The sequence below is a fragment of the Sturnira hondurensis genome, unplaced genomic scaffold (assembly GCF_014824575.4).
Source record: "Sturnira hondurensis isolate 20B ecotype Veracruz unplaced genomic scaffold, ASM1482457v3 Scaffold0021765, whole genome shotgun sequence".
In the NCBI taxonomy this organism is placed as follows: domain Eukaryota; kingdom Metazoa; phylum Chordata; class Mammalia; order Chiroptera; family Phyllostomidae; genus Sturnira; species Sturnira hondurensis.
This window is the reverse complement of record NW_028094396.1, coordinates 554,439-570,989: the sequence shown is the minus strand read 5'-3', so window position 1 is coordinate 570,989 and position 16,551 is coordinate 554,439. Positions and strand designations below refer to the sequence as shown.

Below are 16,551 nucleotides of genomic sequence, written 5' to 3'. Positions count from 1 at the left end.
TCTGAATCACAAGTCTGCTATTTTCTAGCTTTTTGAGTCTGTACAAGTTATTTACTTCCCTTAGCTTCAGGCTCTTCATCTGGCAAACAGAGACAGTGCTGCCTGCCTCTCAGGATGGTAGTGAAGATTAGAGAAGATAACATATATCAAGTGCTTTCCCAGACTCTGGTCTGAGAAAGGTGATCAGTGAATGGAAGCCTCCTTCCCCAAAGGACTGGCCTAAGTCTGTTACTAGCCCATAGCAGTGCCCTCACCTGTCTGGATGAAGGGGGATAAAGACTGGGATAAAAAGTATTTCTCAAAATAACTACCTTGGAAATACCTATCTTCTCCTTTTGCTTCCAGTTTGCTTAATGAGATTTTGAGATTTGTAACTTGCTATGGTGCAGTTCTGTAAATAAAATTTAACCATTAATTACCATCTTAACTTGCTGAGATGTGTCACTGAGCAGACAGAACTTGAACTTGGGTGCCTTTGTCTCTCCATCCACCCTGCTCCCTCCCTTGTTCTCCGGCGGATTGATTTATACTCCTGTTCCCGCCCTGCCTCCTCCACTCCCCCTGTTCTTCACCACACTCATCTACTACATATGGCCATCTTTATTCTGGAAAGCAAGTTCTGCTGCTAGGCGACCGGAAGACAAAATTACTGTGGTTGACATAATTCTTATTAGTGATTGCAATCGCAGTGATGCCACCATCATGCCAGATGGACGCTCGATGGCGTCTGTCCCCAGCCAGACAGATCTTTCTAGAAAATGGGATGGGGTGGATTCTCGGTAGAAAATTAAGGGCCTTGGCACTCAATGGAAAGTATTTATAAATCACTGTATATCAACAGCCTGCTTTAGAATCATTTTATTAGAACACATTCAAGAAAGTGACATACGGAAAAAAGACAGCAGCAATTCTCAGTCATGCAAATGCCCGTGTTAAGATTCTCCATTGGATTTAATTCAAGTACAAAGACAGTCCTTTCCTGAGCCAGGTGCAATTCCAGAGAATGACACTTTGAATTGCAAGCGCGTTTCCTCCTCAAAGTTCAGAACACTGAACAAGTCCCATCCTCACAACAAGATTGTGAGATACATAGAAGTGTAAACTTTCAGGAGTTTAAGGAACCCTTTACCCAGCCCTCCCCCACAACCCAGCTGGGGGAAGTAAGCCCAACTTTGGGGTCTCTTACAAATAAGGTTTAGTCTACTGAAAATAAAGCAGTGGGACTTACAAAATTAGAAAATGAATATACATATATATATATGTAATAGAATCATCTTTGCCTCTTGCCTTTGTGTGTGGTTCTCAGAAAACTCTGTGTTAGGGATTGGGGCTCTCTCTGAAGTGTCTCAGAAGCTGAAGGACTTTTTTTATTCTTTAACTTTTTATTATGAAAAATTGCAAACATATACAAAAGTGGAGAGAATGGTAAAATGAATGCCCACCTACACACCAGCGAGTCTCAATGACCAACATATTGCCAGAGCGTTTCATTGATTTCTTCTCCTACTTCCCATTCACCCGCTAACAGGATAATTTGGAAGCAAGGGAAGGCTGGGAGGAGGGTGGGCTTTGAACCAGAGACCTCAGGAATGAGCGAGGTTTGGAAGGAAACTAGAAAATGTTGACAAAATCTGGGTAGGCTGAAGCAGATAGAACTTTGATTGGGGAAGTGTTTGTGGCCAATGTTTGGGAACAGCCAGAGTTAACCCTCTTCTTCTCTGCCATACACCATCCGTTCCTCCTCCTCCCTCTTTCTCACCATGGGGGGCAGGCAGGCTGGACCGGAACAACGGGACTTTCCAGATGGAGGGCAACTGACAATAGAAACGTTCACCCAGGAGAAAACTCCAGAGACAAATGTCTCCCTCTAACAAACTTGCCCACTCACACTGTAGACCTCCAGGGCAGGGAGGGCCCGGGGTACCTGGTGTTCGGATTGGGAGCTGGGGGGAGTACCTTGGGTCATGAGGCCTCTCACAGTTCCCTACTGTCCCACCACTTCAGACTTTGAAAAGAAGCCTGGCAACCTCGAGTTAAACCCAACAGAGAAGCAGGGAGCCCTGAGGGGTGAGCCCATGGCCTGGGTGAGCAGATTTTGCTGGAAACATGTTGCCCTCTGAGCAAAGGCTGCACCCCACACCAGCCCTGCCAGAGCAGTCTCAACAGAGGTGGGTGATGGGAGTCCAGGTGGGAGGTCTCAATGGCGGCACGGCTAACCCGGAGAGCTGCAGGGACAAGTCCCAGGCTGCGCGTTAAACGTAAGTGGAGAAAGGATCTCCAGGTCCCAGGTGCCACCGAGGAGCAAGGTTGCCATCCTGTTAAGAAAAGGGCCGGGGCTCTGTGATTTGCATATGACTTTGCAAAACTTTGCACGAGATCACGTAGCCCTTTATAGAAAACAGAAATCATCAGTGCAACCTACTGTATTTCTAGCAACCCAGTGCACAGAATGCAAGTGTGGCAAATATACAGTCATTTTGTAGAAGAGGTAATGGAGTAGGCAGTGCTCTCTAGGGCATTCCTTGGTGTGAATGCTCAGAAGCAGCCGACCAGGTCCAGGATCCAGATGAGGATCGCTGACTGGCTACTTGCGCTAACTGTGCTGGGGCTCAGATCCATACATTGTTCCTCACAGCAGTTCCCGGTAGGACAGACCTGCCATGACTTCCCAGCGTCCCAGGTATAGAAACGGGAGTAGAGCCAGGAATAATATAAACCCAGATGCATTCAATATGAGGTCTTAGTGGCAGTGATCGTTAGTGTTTATTTTATGCCTTTTTGTTTTGTAGTTTCCCTGTTTCAACCCTTTCAGGGTTCCCATGCCCCACCACCAAGTCTTGCTCTGACACTCAATTGTGGGGAAAACATAGAAAAGTTTACCCATGTATGTAGTAGATCTTTAGCAGTGAGGGACCTAAAATTTATTATTTCAAGTGTTCCCAGGGTCCACGGCATATGGTAATATGTACTTTTCCCGAGGCATGAGGCTAGTTCGCATAGGCGGCGAGGCCAGTGGAGGGAATGGGCCACGGAGTGAGAGAGGGAGCAAAGGATGGGCCAGCATCCAGTGCTATCACAGCCTCACTACTGGGCCGTCTGAAGTGGTGAGTTGTTATTTGTTTAAGAACAGTGGTCCCTCAAAGAACGTCAACTTTTAGCAGAATTGGAGGAATGGCTCCTGGCCAAGAGAAAAGTTCAAGAGAAAGAGTATGATCTCACATATGAGTGCGGCTCAGCTCGTGACGTCAAAGGCTCTGTCACACTTGCCACACAGAAACAAGAAAAACAGTTTGAAACTCTCTTAGTAAGAACTCCGGCAGGGCAAAAACTGTTCGTTAAGGGAGAGAAAACACTTCAGCATCAAGTTCAAATGGTGGTTACCCTGAGCTGTGAGCAAGACAGAGGATACGTAGGACTCAGAAGACAGATGAGACACTGAAGAAAGCCAGAAGCTGTACGCATGCATTTGTGAAGGAAGTCATAGTGCAGGCAGCGTGGCCACTGAGCTCGCATTTGTCGGGGAACAAGGGTCTAATTCTGTGTTGCGTTATATTCATGGGGGGTCTGACAGGGGGTGGCATCAGCTGTCTGGATTAGCTAGTCCCCTGCATCATAACTCATTATCATTTCCAGTGTAGTTTATAGATGTGCTATAAGGGCTGTAGAATTTATTTTAGTGGCAGAACTTAATAGTTTTAGAAATACTGAGTTTGACATTTTTTATGCAGTTGTTAAAATTCCTAAGGGGAGAACAGTTTTAAAAATATTTGATTGCTGTTTTTATTAATATCTAATTTATTCATTATTTTATTAACCTTATTATTGATAGCTAATGTTTACGGAATGTTTAGCATGTGCCAAGCAGAGTTGTGAGTGTTTGGTGTGCATCGTTTCACATGCGTTGCACCATACCTTATGGGGTGGGTAATACCATTACCCCCATTTTGCAGACTGAAGCACTGAGAGGTCCTGCCCAGGATCATACAACTGGCAAGCAGAGGGGCTGAGCTCTGTATGGAGGCTGGTTGGACTCCAAGCTATGCTTACTCACTTAGTTATGCTGTCTCTTGTAAAGGAGAACCTATCTGCAAAGTGGTATTTGTATGTTTGTATGCTTTGTGGATGCCAAAGGTCTTGGAAAGCAGCCCTCACGTATTTTGAGGACCCATCGCATCCTTGAGGACCTCGCTAGAAGTGCTTTGAGTCACTGCATTATGGGCATTCATTGGGTCTGCATTCAAATTGCATCTCCTCTTAAACCCCGAGTTGTGACTGTCTCCGTGTTCCTGCAAATCTGTCTGATGATGGTTTGGTGCATGAGACATGTGAGAAATAAATACGTGCAGGCCAACTGAACACTTGTTCTCTCAAACCCTGAGGAAGTACAGACACCTTCACATAGGAAGCCATTATTGTGCAGAGCCCAGGTGGCACCCTGAAAGAGGTATTAGCACCAATGCACAGATGACAGACATTCAGAAGCATATATATATATATATATATATATATATATATAAATTTGGCCTAGGAAAGGGCTAGTGGGAAAAGTTTAAGTGGAAGGGTGAAATAAAGAAGGTCATTACATTTCTTTGGAAACACTAATGATTTCTACCACTTAGAAAATAACACTTAGCTTGGCAACCACCAATATCATCCATATCTAATAACCCTGTATCTTCGGCATTCTGTAGGCCAAGGTAGGCTTGGGATTAGGTTTTTGAAATATTTCCCTGGTTTGGGAACACAGAGGCCTTCTCCAGGTCCCAATCATTCGATCACTGGGAAACCTAGGCTTTGCAGTGTTTTAGCCTCATTTTCACATCTGCCAGCACACACTGTCCAAGAGCCCTTGTCTCTGCCATCTTCCACAAAGAGCAAGAATCAGGAGTGGCTTTTATTAACCAGATATTATTTGTTTGGAGGGAGAGGGGTCTGGGCAGAGATTTGCCCCACGTCCCACTCTGCAGGCACAGACCCCTTCCTACCACTACCTTACACACTGATTACTGCACCGTGGGTCCTGTTCTCATACTAGACACTCACAACATGAGTTTCCTGAGCTACAGAGAGATGTCCTGCCAATGTTGGGCGTACAAGAGACATCATTGGACACCCAGTGAAATAAAAATAACCACAAATAGGGAACATATTTATTATAGTATAGATTTATACTTTTTCTTGTTCCACAAAGAGTTTGGGGCAATTTCGCACTATGTTTTTAAATGCACCTTCAATTGACTATATGTTCCACATATTTCTGTCTGATGGATCAGCAAATCAGTGATGCAAGGGTAGGCCTGGATTACTACTCCAACGGCTAAGACACAATGAACGGCGTCCTCTAAACTCCTGACACACGCCTTGCTCTGCTAGGCACAGAAGGCAGCGAGCGACTGACACACGCAACACATGGAACATGGAATGTTTTCGGAATTTTAATTCAGGTGTGTTTCATCCAGTGGACCAGGAAGGGGGAAGCAGCGGGACTTACACCTTTGGGGCCTCAATGTTACTTAGTGTGTTTTTGCCTGAATCGTCCAATTGTTTTCTTAAGTGGACTTAGTCAGCAGAAGGCGGTGTGCATAGTAGGCACCAAGGAAAGAGCTGGGCTCAAGTCTCAGCTCTGCCACTTTCTGGTTGTGTGACCCTGGGCAAGTTATTTAACCTCTCCAAGTGACATTTTCTGCAAAATGAGGATAATAATACTTACCTTGATGAACTGTTGAGAGGATCAAATGAGAGATTATACATGAAATGCCAGGCTCATATTAGGAGTTAGGAAGAAAGGCAGAAGGCAGTTGTTAGCGCTAATGCTTTATGCCACCAGTAATTTCCTTGCAGGCAGCCTCTGCCCTTTACTTGGCCTGCCCAGTGACAGCAGGGGCTTCTTATGGAAAAGACTGTGTCTCTGCCATTAGATGGGTGGCAGGGCGGAGTCCACACAGGCGGGACCTGTGTGCTGTTTGTGTTCCTCCACCTCGATTTCAAACTAGAACTTGGACTGGAAATTTTCAGGATGTAGCCATCAGAACTAAAGCTGAGGTGCAGAACCGTAAAAATACTGAATTGTGCATATGTAAAAGATATTTAAAAAACCCCATGAAATGTATTTTCAGTTCAGCTGTTTTTCAAGGATGGATCTTGTGATCTAATTTGTTCTTTCATGCTTCCTATTCTGCCCGAAGGACTATCTTTTGGTTTCTGGATGTGGTCGCTTGCTGCTGCTGCTGACCCCAGGCTCCTCATGCTGAAGTCTGTGGAGGAGGGAGGCCTCCAGGAGCAGCAGAGCTACGCTCTGCTGGGCTCCCTCCGCCGTGACACGAGGTGCTCCCGCCTCCAGCACGCCCCACCCCTTCCCGGGGAAAATCAGCCACAGCAAGAAAGAGGAAGAGTCAATCTCCCGTTTTTTCTTCTTTCCATTTCTGCCTCTGCTCAGGGACCCGCTAAGACAAAAATGAAACCAGGCAGAGTGGGAGAAATGTCTTTGAAGATACTTGTTTCATACATAATTGCTTTCTTTCAAGTTCGAAAAGGTTAGAAACGGCCTCTTTATCAAGAATTATTACCAGAGAACATTCCTTCTGCCCTTAGACTGGGAGATGAGGGGGATGTGGGAGGAGGGGGAGACATGGGTCTTGACCTAATGATGCCCCTCCTATTTGCAGACCCGCTGCCCATGCAGGGCTCACCCATGTCCCTAATGAAAGCTCCATGTGTCCTCCTAACCTGGGTCCAGTGTGTGACACTGACTCACGCTGGAAAGCCCTCCCTCTGGGACCCCAGGGCATTAAAACCAAACTCGAAACAGGTCTGCTTGCTCTCTCTCCCACTGCAAATGTCCTCGTGAAATCTCTTCATGAACTTGAAAGTATTGCTCAAGCTTTTCCTCATCTCCTTATCACCCTCAACCCTCCAACCAAATGTTCCTTCTCATGCCTTCCACTGACCTAGGCCCCTGACCTTCACAAACAAAGTTACCGGTTCCTCTGCTCACAACCTTGGCCCGGCCTGCACTTTGGCCCCAATTTACCCTCTGGTCCCTTTGTCTCATCTTGAGATACTGACAGTTGGTCAGCCTGAGCCCTTTGAGGCACCCGTGTGTCCCCTTGTCCTTGTTTCACACATAGGGCGGATCTCAGCAACTACCTAATAATCGTGCCCCTTCCTATCATTTAAAAATAATATCTATTGGGGTTTTTTTGTTAATAAAAGTAGTTTTATTATCAGAGAGAATTTGGAAAAAGCCACCATGCAGAAATAACTACTATTTATATTTTCATGTATTTCCTTCCTATATACATACATGCATTCACATATGTATATACATGTATGTGCACACAGGGTGGGCAAAAGTGGGTTTACAGTTGTGAGTACACAAAACACAGAGTTTCTTCTTCTTCTTCTTCTTTGTTATTATTTGTACTATTATTTGTTAATTGTATTGTTTTCCAATATGAACAACTGCAAACCTCCTTTTGCACCACCCTGAACATACATACATAAGCACAAATACACACACATATATACATACACATTTCAATTTATGTTTAACAGGAAACGCAGTTATTCACATTGACGGGGAAAAGGAAGACCCCTAGCAGGTGGCACAGAAAAGTAACTGCAGGCTGCAGCTCAGGGAGGCCCTTCACCTGTGACAGTCCCAGCCCGGACTTTGGGCACATGACTTACTGTTTTATCATGTTATGGGTATGGAGGCCAGGGAGGACATCCAAGATGAATACTTCCTAGAGCATTTATGGTACACACGTCCAGAGACACACACACATTCATACACAGACACACACAGAAGTTACACATGTAACACATTCCATTCAAACAAGTATTTTCTGAGCACTTTCTGGGAAGCCCTAACTCTATCTCGGTGCACGGTATCGCACAGGGCCTTGTCCTCATGGATCTTGGGATTCAGCTGCTGAGGCAAAAACTGACCCATGGACAATAGCAAACTGGAAGGAGATGCTGTCTCACAAAGTGCAGAGGGAAGGGACTCAAGAAATAATTCTAATCATGAAGACATGTTCCAACAACACTCTTTGTGAGATCTGAAATGTAGCTATCAGGACAGAGAAAAAAATTGGGGGACACAGAGATGCAGTATAGATTCGCAGACAAAAGCAATTATAATTTGAAACATCTCTGTATTTTAGTAAAGATAATCATGCATACCTACCAGGAAACTTATGTTAGAGGACAGGTTTGCAGACAGGTTTGTAGCTGACCCAGAGGAGGGGCAGCTACAGGGGAAGAGGCCTGTGTATCAGGAGGCTCTAGGTCTTAGGCATGTTACTGTGATTTGAGAGACATGCTTCGCCTCTTGAAACTCCCAGGAATAGACTTTATGTAGTATATGAAAACCTAAAGTCAGGCCAAACAATGTGTAATCACTGTGAGATCCACTGTGATATTATTTCAGGAGAAGGATGGAGAAGGTAGGAAAACCAAGAGGGGTTAGTGGGTGCAGGTGTTAGGAAAGGAGCAGACCTGGGAGACAGCAGACGAGGAGTTTAGTCTCAGTCCCACTGAGCAGAGTGCAGGTAAAGCCACAGACAGCTGGAAATGGGGTCTTCATCCCAGGGTGAAGGATGAGGGCTAGAGACAGAAATCTTCCAGCTCATTGTTAAGAGTGTAATTCTATGCTAAGCAACGTGGCAAATACAAAGTAAAATATATAATGTATGCCCTGGAAATTAATAAAATAATACAGTTGACCCTTGAACAACACTGGTTTGAACTGTATATGTCTACTTATACACAAACATTTAAAAACACATATGTATAGTACTGCAAATGCATTTTCTCTTTCTTATTATTTTCTTTTCTCTGGAGGACTTTTGTGTAAGAACACACTATAAAATACACACAACATACAACACATGTGTTAATTGACTGTTTACATTATTAGCAAAGCTTCCAGTCAACAGTAGACCATTAGCAGTTAAATTTGGGGGAGTCAAAAATTATACACAGGTTTTCCATTGTGTAAAGGGTCATTGCCCCAACCTGCATGTTGTTCATGGGTGAAATGTATTTGATTTTGAGGGTGGGCAATACTGGTAGTTCGGAGGTGGTGGTAGGAGGTTAATGTGGAGAAATCATGTGCATTTAAGTGAAGGAGGCTTGAGTCAGGCTGGCAGTGGAGGGTGGGCCAGATGTGATTAGGCAAAGTCAGGGGGCATTTCAGGAGATGAAGCAGCCTGAGCAAATCATGGCATGGGGGGGAACGTCCAGTTCCCAATAGTTACTATGTGCCAGCAGCTGACATAGACAGTAAAGGCATGAGCATCATTAAGACCAAGACATGATCATCAAGGAACTCACAGGATAACACGGGAGAAAGACATGCAGGCAACCAATGATTCAAATGAGTACAATGAAGTTGTACATTTGAAACATACATTACCAACACTCAACCATTTGCATACACAAAAACGGCAGTTTCATATGATTCAATATAACGTAAATGCATTGTAGTGTGTATAGGAGATAAGGACCTCTAAAGAATCATTTGTAGGAGGGAAAGCCATGTAAATGTGTCTGGAAATGGGCCTATACTTTACCCTAGTAAATGTGCTATTGAAGGCTTTTAACAGACAAGTGAGATATTGAAAGGCGTGTTTTAGGAAGATGAATCTGTTGTCAGTGGAAAAGTAAAACGCAAGGGTGAAATCCCAGGAAGCAGGAAGGCCATCTAGAAGGCCGCTGGAAGGATTTAAACAGAGGGTACTCACCGCCTGCCTGGGGCGGTGTGACAGGAATGCGGAGGGAGTCATTCTCGGGGTCCGGCAACAGACTAGCTACCTGGGAATACGCTGAAAATGAATCCACAGGTAAAACCTGGGTATCTGGGATCACCATGTTGTTCTGTCCCCCCAAAAGGGAAGTCAAACCATGTCACTCTTTTGAGAGAAAAAGGAAATAATTTTCTGATGCCAAGACTGAGGAAAAGCAGGATGTCAAACTGGAAACCCAGAGGCGAGCAATCGTAACTGCTGTACCCAGCGGAGACAGCCTGCACTATGTTCTCGGCTGGTCTTGTACTTGCTTGTTGGTTTTCCAGTTCCTCAGTAGAAGTTAGCGTTCATAAGGGCAGGTGCTGGCCTGCTTGGTTTCACTGTGCATCTCTACCCCGGAACAGTGCCTGACAAACAGGTGCTTGAAAAATGTGGTGAGTGAATTAGTCAATGAATATGAAACACCCCTAGGAGTGAAGTCACTTCAAAGATATTGCTGTGCACATCAGGATGAAAGCAACATGTTGTTGAAGGTGGTGAGGATCTAGAGAAAGAAGAACTAGGGAGAGAGTGCAGATCTCTCTGGTAGCATGAAGTAACGAATGTGTCAGACTGCAGAGGGAAGGGATTGTTTGACAATAGCACAAAGTGAAGAGGTATTGAATTGAGATACTGGAGGTGGGTAGAAAGGATGGGATTCGGAGTGCTGTAGGTAGGTTAACCTTAGACTCTGAGTCTAGGGAAAGAATGAGAGAATAAAAGGACATGCATCGAGGTGAAGATAAAAGTAATTCTGTAACCTCCACGCTAAAATAAAACAGACCATCAGTGTTTCCTGGGTGCTAACAGTAAAGGCTAAAATCCTTTAAATCATCTCCAGGGTCTGCCATGATCTGACTCAAACAATCATTCCAGCTTTATTTCCCACAGCTCACCTCACAAACCCTGAACTTCGCCGAGGCATACCCGCTCTGCACGCTCCAAGGTGTCTCACGCTTTCCTTTCTCTCTGCCTTTACTGACCAGACCGATGCTGCCAGGACAAAGCCTACCCACTCAGTAAAGTCTAATGCTGAAACTTAATCAAACTAGAACTTCAGTTTTCCTTAATTATACTCAGTCTCAATTTCCAGATGTCTCTTACCCATAATGCTCTGTGTTTATTTGTTCCTCATTTATTCGTTTAACAGATATTTACTGAGTGCCTCCTTTAAATCAATACTTAGTTGGATTCAGTGATGTAGTGGGGGCATAAAACAGACCTATCTCTGCCTTCATTCACAGACTTAGAAGTCGAGTGGAAGACACACTCATATAACCCAACAAATGCTTACACTGGTGGTCATAAATACCAAGAAATAATGCTGCAGGGTGTGGTAAGAGATAGGACTTGGGGAGGAGACTGTCAGAATCACAGGACAGGCTGAGATCAAAAGAAGAAAGGGCAAAAGGGGTGGACTCTGGCATGGGAGGACAAAGAATTTTCTGGGTAGAGGAAACAAAATCTCTTTACAAAGGCCTTGGGGTGGGAAGAAACCTGACACCTTCAAGGAGGCCCAGGGAGGTCACAGGCAGTAACCAAAGGAAGAGCGGCTTTGGTGGGGCTGGAGAAGTGGGCCAGGGTCCGGATTGTGCAGCCGTGAGAAGGCATGTTGAGGATCTTGGAACTCATCCTACGAGCACAGGGGTGCTATTGAAGGGCTGGAAGCCACACAGCGCTGTGGAGAGCCGAATGTTAAAAAGACCCCGATGACTTCAGAGTGGAGAGGAGATCTAGAGGGAGGTGGGAGTGACTGTCTGGGGACCACTGGGGGCTCCTTTCACAGGTCAAGTGTAACGGGACAGTGGCTGGGAGGAGAGGGGATTAGACGGACACTCAACAAATGCCAAAGGGCGCAGGGTCAGTCTTTCGGGGTCAATCACTGTCTTCCCAGGTGTTGCATCTGTTGGTCAACAGCTGAGTTCTGGATTGGATGTATTTAACATCTTTTTCCCCAACATATTTCATTGCTGTAGCTGAATTACCTGTCACATAATGTACAGAGTAAAATACAACAGACAAACTTATTTCAAAAGTTATAGTTCTTATCCTCTCACAGAAACACGGGCATACTTAGGGACTGACAGGAGCCCACCTTATATAAAGTCTCTGTGTTGATGCACTGTTCTGAGGAGCAATAAATGGTGAACTGTCTTTTAAGATGCTGAATATAAGAAATGTTTCATATGTCACATCATGTGAGCTTCTAACTTAAAAATGTATTGCCTTTCATATGGCAAATTATATGTTAATCAAGACCAAATAAACAGAGTAAAAAGAGTAATCACAGATTGAGGACAGATATTTACAACATATATAACTGACAAACGATTAATATGTAAACTATATGAAGAACTCCTAAAAACACAGAAGAAAAAAGAGACAACTCACTACATACAGGGACAAAAGGCTTGAACAAGGACGTCAGAAAAGAGAAAATCCTAAGGACCAATAAGGTTCCAACCTCATTAGTAATCAGAAAATTGGAAATTAAAGCCATAATTACCACATACCCACTAGATCTGCAAAATTTTGATACCTGACAACTTCAAGTAGAAGCAAGGATATAGAGCAACAGAAAATGTCACATACATTGGTAAGGGTATAAATTTGGTATCAGCATTAAAAAAATAGTTTACATCATCTAGTAAAGTTGAAGATATACGAGGTCTGTCCAGAAAAAGTCCAACTATATTAACATAACGAGAACAGTTTGAGTGACATCAATGTAACCTGGCAGCCAAAGGGAGTGGACTGGAATGCAGAGGTGTGAACAATGTCAGCTTCACTGTATTAGTCAATGGGGTAGTAGATGCTGTTGAGTGAGCATGTGTACTGTGCGGTCATCACATTCAAAATGACTGAGCGAGTAGAGCAATGGATTTGTATCTAATTTTGCGTTAAGCTTGAATATCCCTCTGCGGAAACTCTTCGGATAAATCAGAAGGTGGCAGCTGTGGGCAACTGGTGACTGGCAGCTTCATCAGGATAATACACTCAGGCGTCATGTCTGGTGCAAAGTTTTTTGGAGAAACGCTCATTCACCCAGGTGACTCAGCTCCACTACAGCCCAGATTTGGCACCCTGTGACTTCTGGCTCTTCCCAAAATTAAAATCACGTTTAAAGGGGAAGAGATTTTAGACCATCGATGAGATTCAGGAGAATACAACAGAGCAGCTGATGGTGACTGGGCGAACTGTATGAGGTCCTCAGGTGCCTACTTTGAAGGGGACTGACATGACATTGTCCTATGTACAATGTTTCTTGTATCTTCTTCAAGAAATGCCTCTCCTTTTCACAGTACATGGCTGGATACTTTCTGGACAAACCTTGTATATAAGACATACCCTATCACCTAGCAATTACACTCCTGTCTTTACCCCCAAGGAAAATACAAGTACGTGTGCACAAAGGTTTATATATACTGGGTTGGCCAAAAAGTCCATTTAGTTTTTTCCATAAAAGACACATTTTTCATTTTCATCAATAACTGTATTGATTTGGATATTTTGAGTATGTTGGCTATCTCCCACATGGTATAACGTTGATTGTTCTCAATTAATCTCTCAATTTGATTGCTATTGACTTAAACTGGTCTGCCTGATCACGGGGCACCATCCAGTCGAGAAATCTCCAGCATGAAACTTCACCAACCACTTTTGACACGTTCAATCAGTCACAGCACCTTCTCCATATACTGCACAAATCTTTTTTGTGTGTGCTTCAGTTGTGTTTTCACCTTTCGTGAAATGATAAGCAAAATATGCTGAAAATGTTGCATATTTCCTTCCATCTTCAATATTAATATGGGTATACAAAAACTCACCAATTCTGGTAAGATTTATTAAAGATTTTATCTATTTATCTTTAGAGGGGAAGGAGAGAAGGAGAGAAGTATCAATGTATGGTTGCCTTTTGTGTGTCCCCTGCTGGAAACTGGCCTGCAACCCAGGCATGTGCCCTGACTGGGAATCGAACCGTAATCCTCTGGTTTGCAGGCCTGCGCTCAACCCACTGAGCTACACCAGCCAGGGCCCTGGTAAGTTTTTTTAAATGCACAGTGTTATGACAGCTGTCATAGTACAATTTAACAAAATTGTTTAGAATGATATTAAGACACCTAAGTACTATTAGAGCCATCATATGGAAAAAACCAAACTAACTTTTTGGCCAGTCCAATACAAGAATGTTCACAGCAGCTCCCAGTAGCCCCAAACACCCCATGTACAGAATGGGCAGATGAACTGTGTTATTTGGACATAGCGCAATGTAGCAACACAACAATGAAAGTGAATGAACAGCTCTGCACATCGACAAGGGTGGGTTCCACAAAAGCAAGTGCTGAGCGACAGAAACAAGACACACAAAAACATCGGTACGATTCTACTCGTCTAAAATGTAACAACAGCTACACTGAAGCCACATTGTTTCAGGAACCCACATATAAGAGGTAAAATTATTTTTTAAAAAAGCAAGGCCATTATTATTACGAATGTCAGGAGAACAGCTGCCTGCAGTGGAGAGGGGCCGGTGTGACCGGGGAGGGGCACAGGAGCGGCTCTGGAAAGGTCCTGCTTTCATGCCGACACGTCATTGCATGTGTGCTCGCTTCACCATTAGTCATTCACTGGTTGAGTAGTTTTCATGCATTCTAAACAGATGTACTTTACATGAAAATTTTAACTTTAATGTAGACCAGATGTTTATAATCGGGAATGTCTTTTATTCATAGGAATAAAAGTATAAATAACAGTTAGTTAACCAGACAAGTTCATAACTGTTAGTGGGTAATAGTACAGACTAAATACTGTACATTTTGATAAAAATAGGAAACAATATAGTTGCAATATTATTAGTTAGATGAAACACACAAGTGCAATAACGAATAAGTATTACTTTTAAAGAACGTCGTATTGGACTGGAAAAGGTAAAACATACTAAGGAGGCCGCAAGGCTGCGGGGGACCAGGCACTCGCACACGGCCGGAAGGAGCGCGAGTCGCTCCGACGCGTGAGGGGCTGACTTGACAACGTCTTCTAAAACTTAACTCGCACATTCCCTTCGGTGCAGTAACTCTGCTCTGAGGATGTTAGCCTATTTAATATACTCACAACTCACACGTGGAGAAGCTATATCGGTATAAGGATTACAGCCTTGTTTGTGATGGTAGAGGAAGGGAAACCTCCCATACACCCACCCATAGAGGATCAGTGAAACAGTTAAGGCACCACAAGCGATGGAGCCCTGTCTGGCCATCAAAGGAGGGAAGCAGCACTACCTGTCCCGTAATGACATTGCCCAGGTTTGTGACAGGGAAAACGTGTAAAACAGTACTTACTGTAAGCCGCTACTCGTTTAAGCATTAGATGATTGTGAGGAAGTAGAAGATGATTTTGGTAAAGATTCTAAGGGAACTTTTGAATAGTTTGCACTAAAGCTAAAAGTCTATTTAAAAAACAATGTGCAATTCTACACCCAAACAAAACACTTCTTTGATACAGATGTATCAGTAGCACTGTTTTTACATACTGTCTGTGATTACAACACTTACTTTGAGATCAACACTGATACAAAGGAGGAGAAACAGAAAGGAAGATGAACTTCGAGGCCAAGTTCAAATTTCACTTGTGTTGTAACAGTCTTCCCTGGTTCCCAGCCTAAATTTGTTGTTCAGAGTGGGTACACTTCTGTTATACTTGTAAAATGCAGCATTTTGTGTGGTAAGGATGCACGTCACCCGACACATGCATCTTTGTAATTTCTCAGATGCCCAGCACGACAACTGGCACAAAGGAAGTACTAAGGACAACTGTCTCCTCTGGTCAGTGCATGGAGTGTGTATCCAGCTCCTCAATTTGGTATCGTGCTTGAGACACCGTGGGACAATGGCACGAGGACAGGGATCATGCTGACATGTCCCAAATCTCCACGGTATCATCAGTGGACACTCAGTAAAATTGTTTAAGAATGAATTCAGCATACCAATATATTTGAGGTAATTTTCTATGGTGCCTCTAACTAATTTCATTCTTCTCTGTTCACAGATTGTTCTGCCTGGTCATGGGCTAATGGTAGTGTTTACAGGTTTGCCCTCAAAATAACATATATATAAATGTTAGAGAACATACCCTTGAAAATATTTTTCATTTAGAAATTTTTGAGAAAATTTTCATGAATGCAGTAAAGGTTCTAAAGGGCCTGTGTGTAAAGAGTCAGAAAAATTGCGACCATCCTTGTTTTGGGAGGTTGTGAAGTGGGTTGGGAGGTAAGATAGAATCTGCATTACAGATTTCAGATTCCACAGTTTGGAGCACCTCCTTTTCATAAAACTATTCCCCGCTCCTCAGCCCCTCACATCCTTTTTAAAAAAATAAGAACAAGTTTATGAATACTTTTCCTCTGACACTCCTGTTTTAGGAGGTAGAAACGATTTAATAATATTTGTATTATGTGAATATGTCCTCATCTTTCAACACCACTCCTGCAGCTGAAAAGCAGCAACTAGCAGGAGACAGGAGATGGACAGAGTGAAATGCAGAGCCTCTTTATGCATTATTAGTTAGATGAAATACTCTTTAGTGTGTCACGAAGCTCAGAGAGAAGTGTAAGGCCCTGCCAGTGGAACGGGGCAGACGCAACGTGCACAGGAGCCTCCACTAAGCTCTCCACAGCCAGCCTCATCGGGGCCACGTGGATTAGGGGAAGAGCTCTCCTGAACTCTCTCTCAGCAATTAGCAGTTCTGAACAGAATCAGTTACA

At 43.8% G+C, this 16,551-nt stretch overlaps 1 protein-coding gene across 7 annotated transcripts in view; it reads right to left on the bottom strand.

The window, feature by feature from the left end:
* Positions 1-16,551, bottom strand: part of KALRN (kalirin RhoGEF kinase) — a 706,454-nt gene that overhangs the window by 178,345 nt on the left and 511,558 nt on the right. For 3 of the 7 annotated variants that reach the window (XM_037033689.1, XM_037033690.1, XM_037033691.1), the window contains exon 34: positions 906-2,315. The exons of 3 other annotated variants lie outside the window; for them this stretch is intronic. In XM_037033689.1, the coding sequence (XP_036889584.1) occupies positions 2,253-2,315 (63 nt within the window). In that variant the 3' untranslated portion in view covers positions 906-2,252. Of the gene's footprint in view, positions 1-905; positions 2,316-16,551 lie in introns of those variants that run through there. One more of the 7 variants, XM_037033692.1, reaches the window with a different exon arrangement.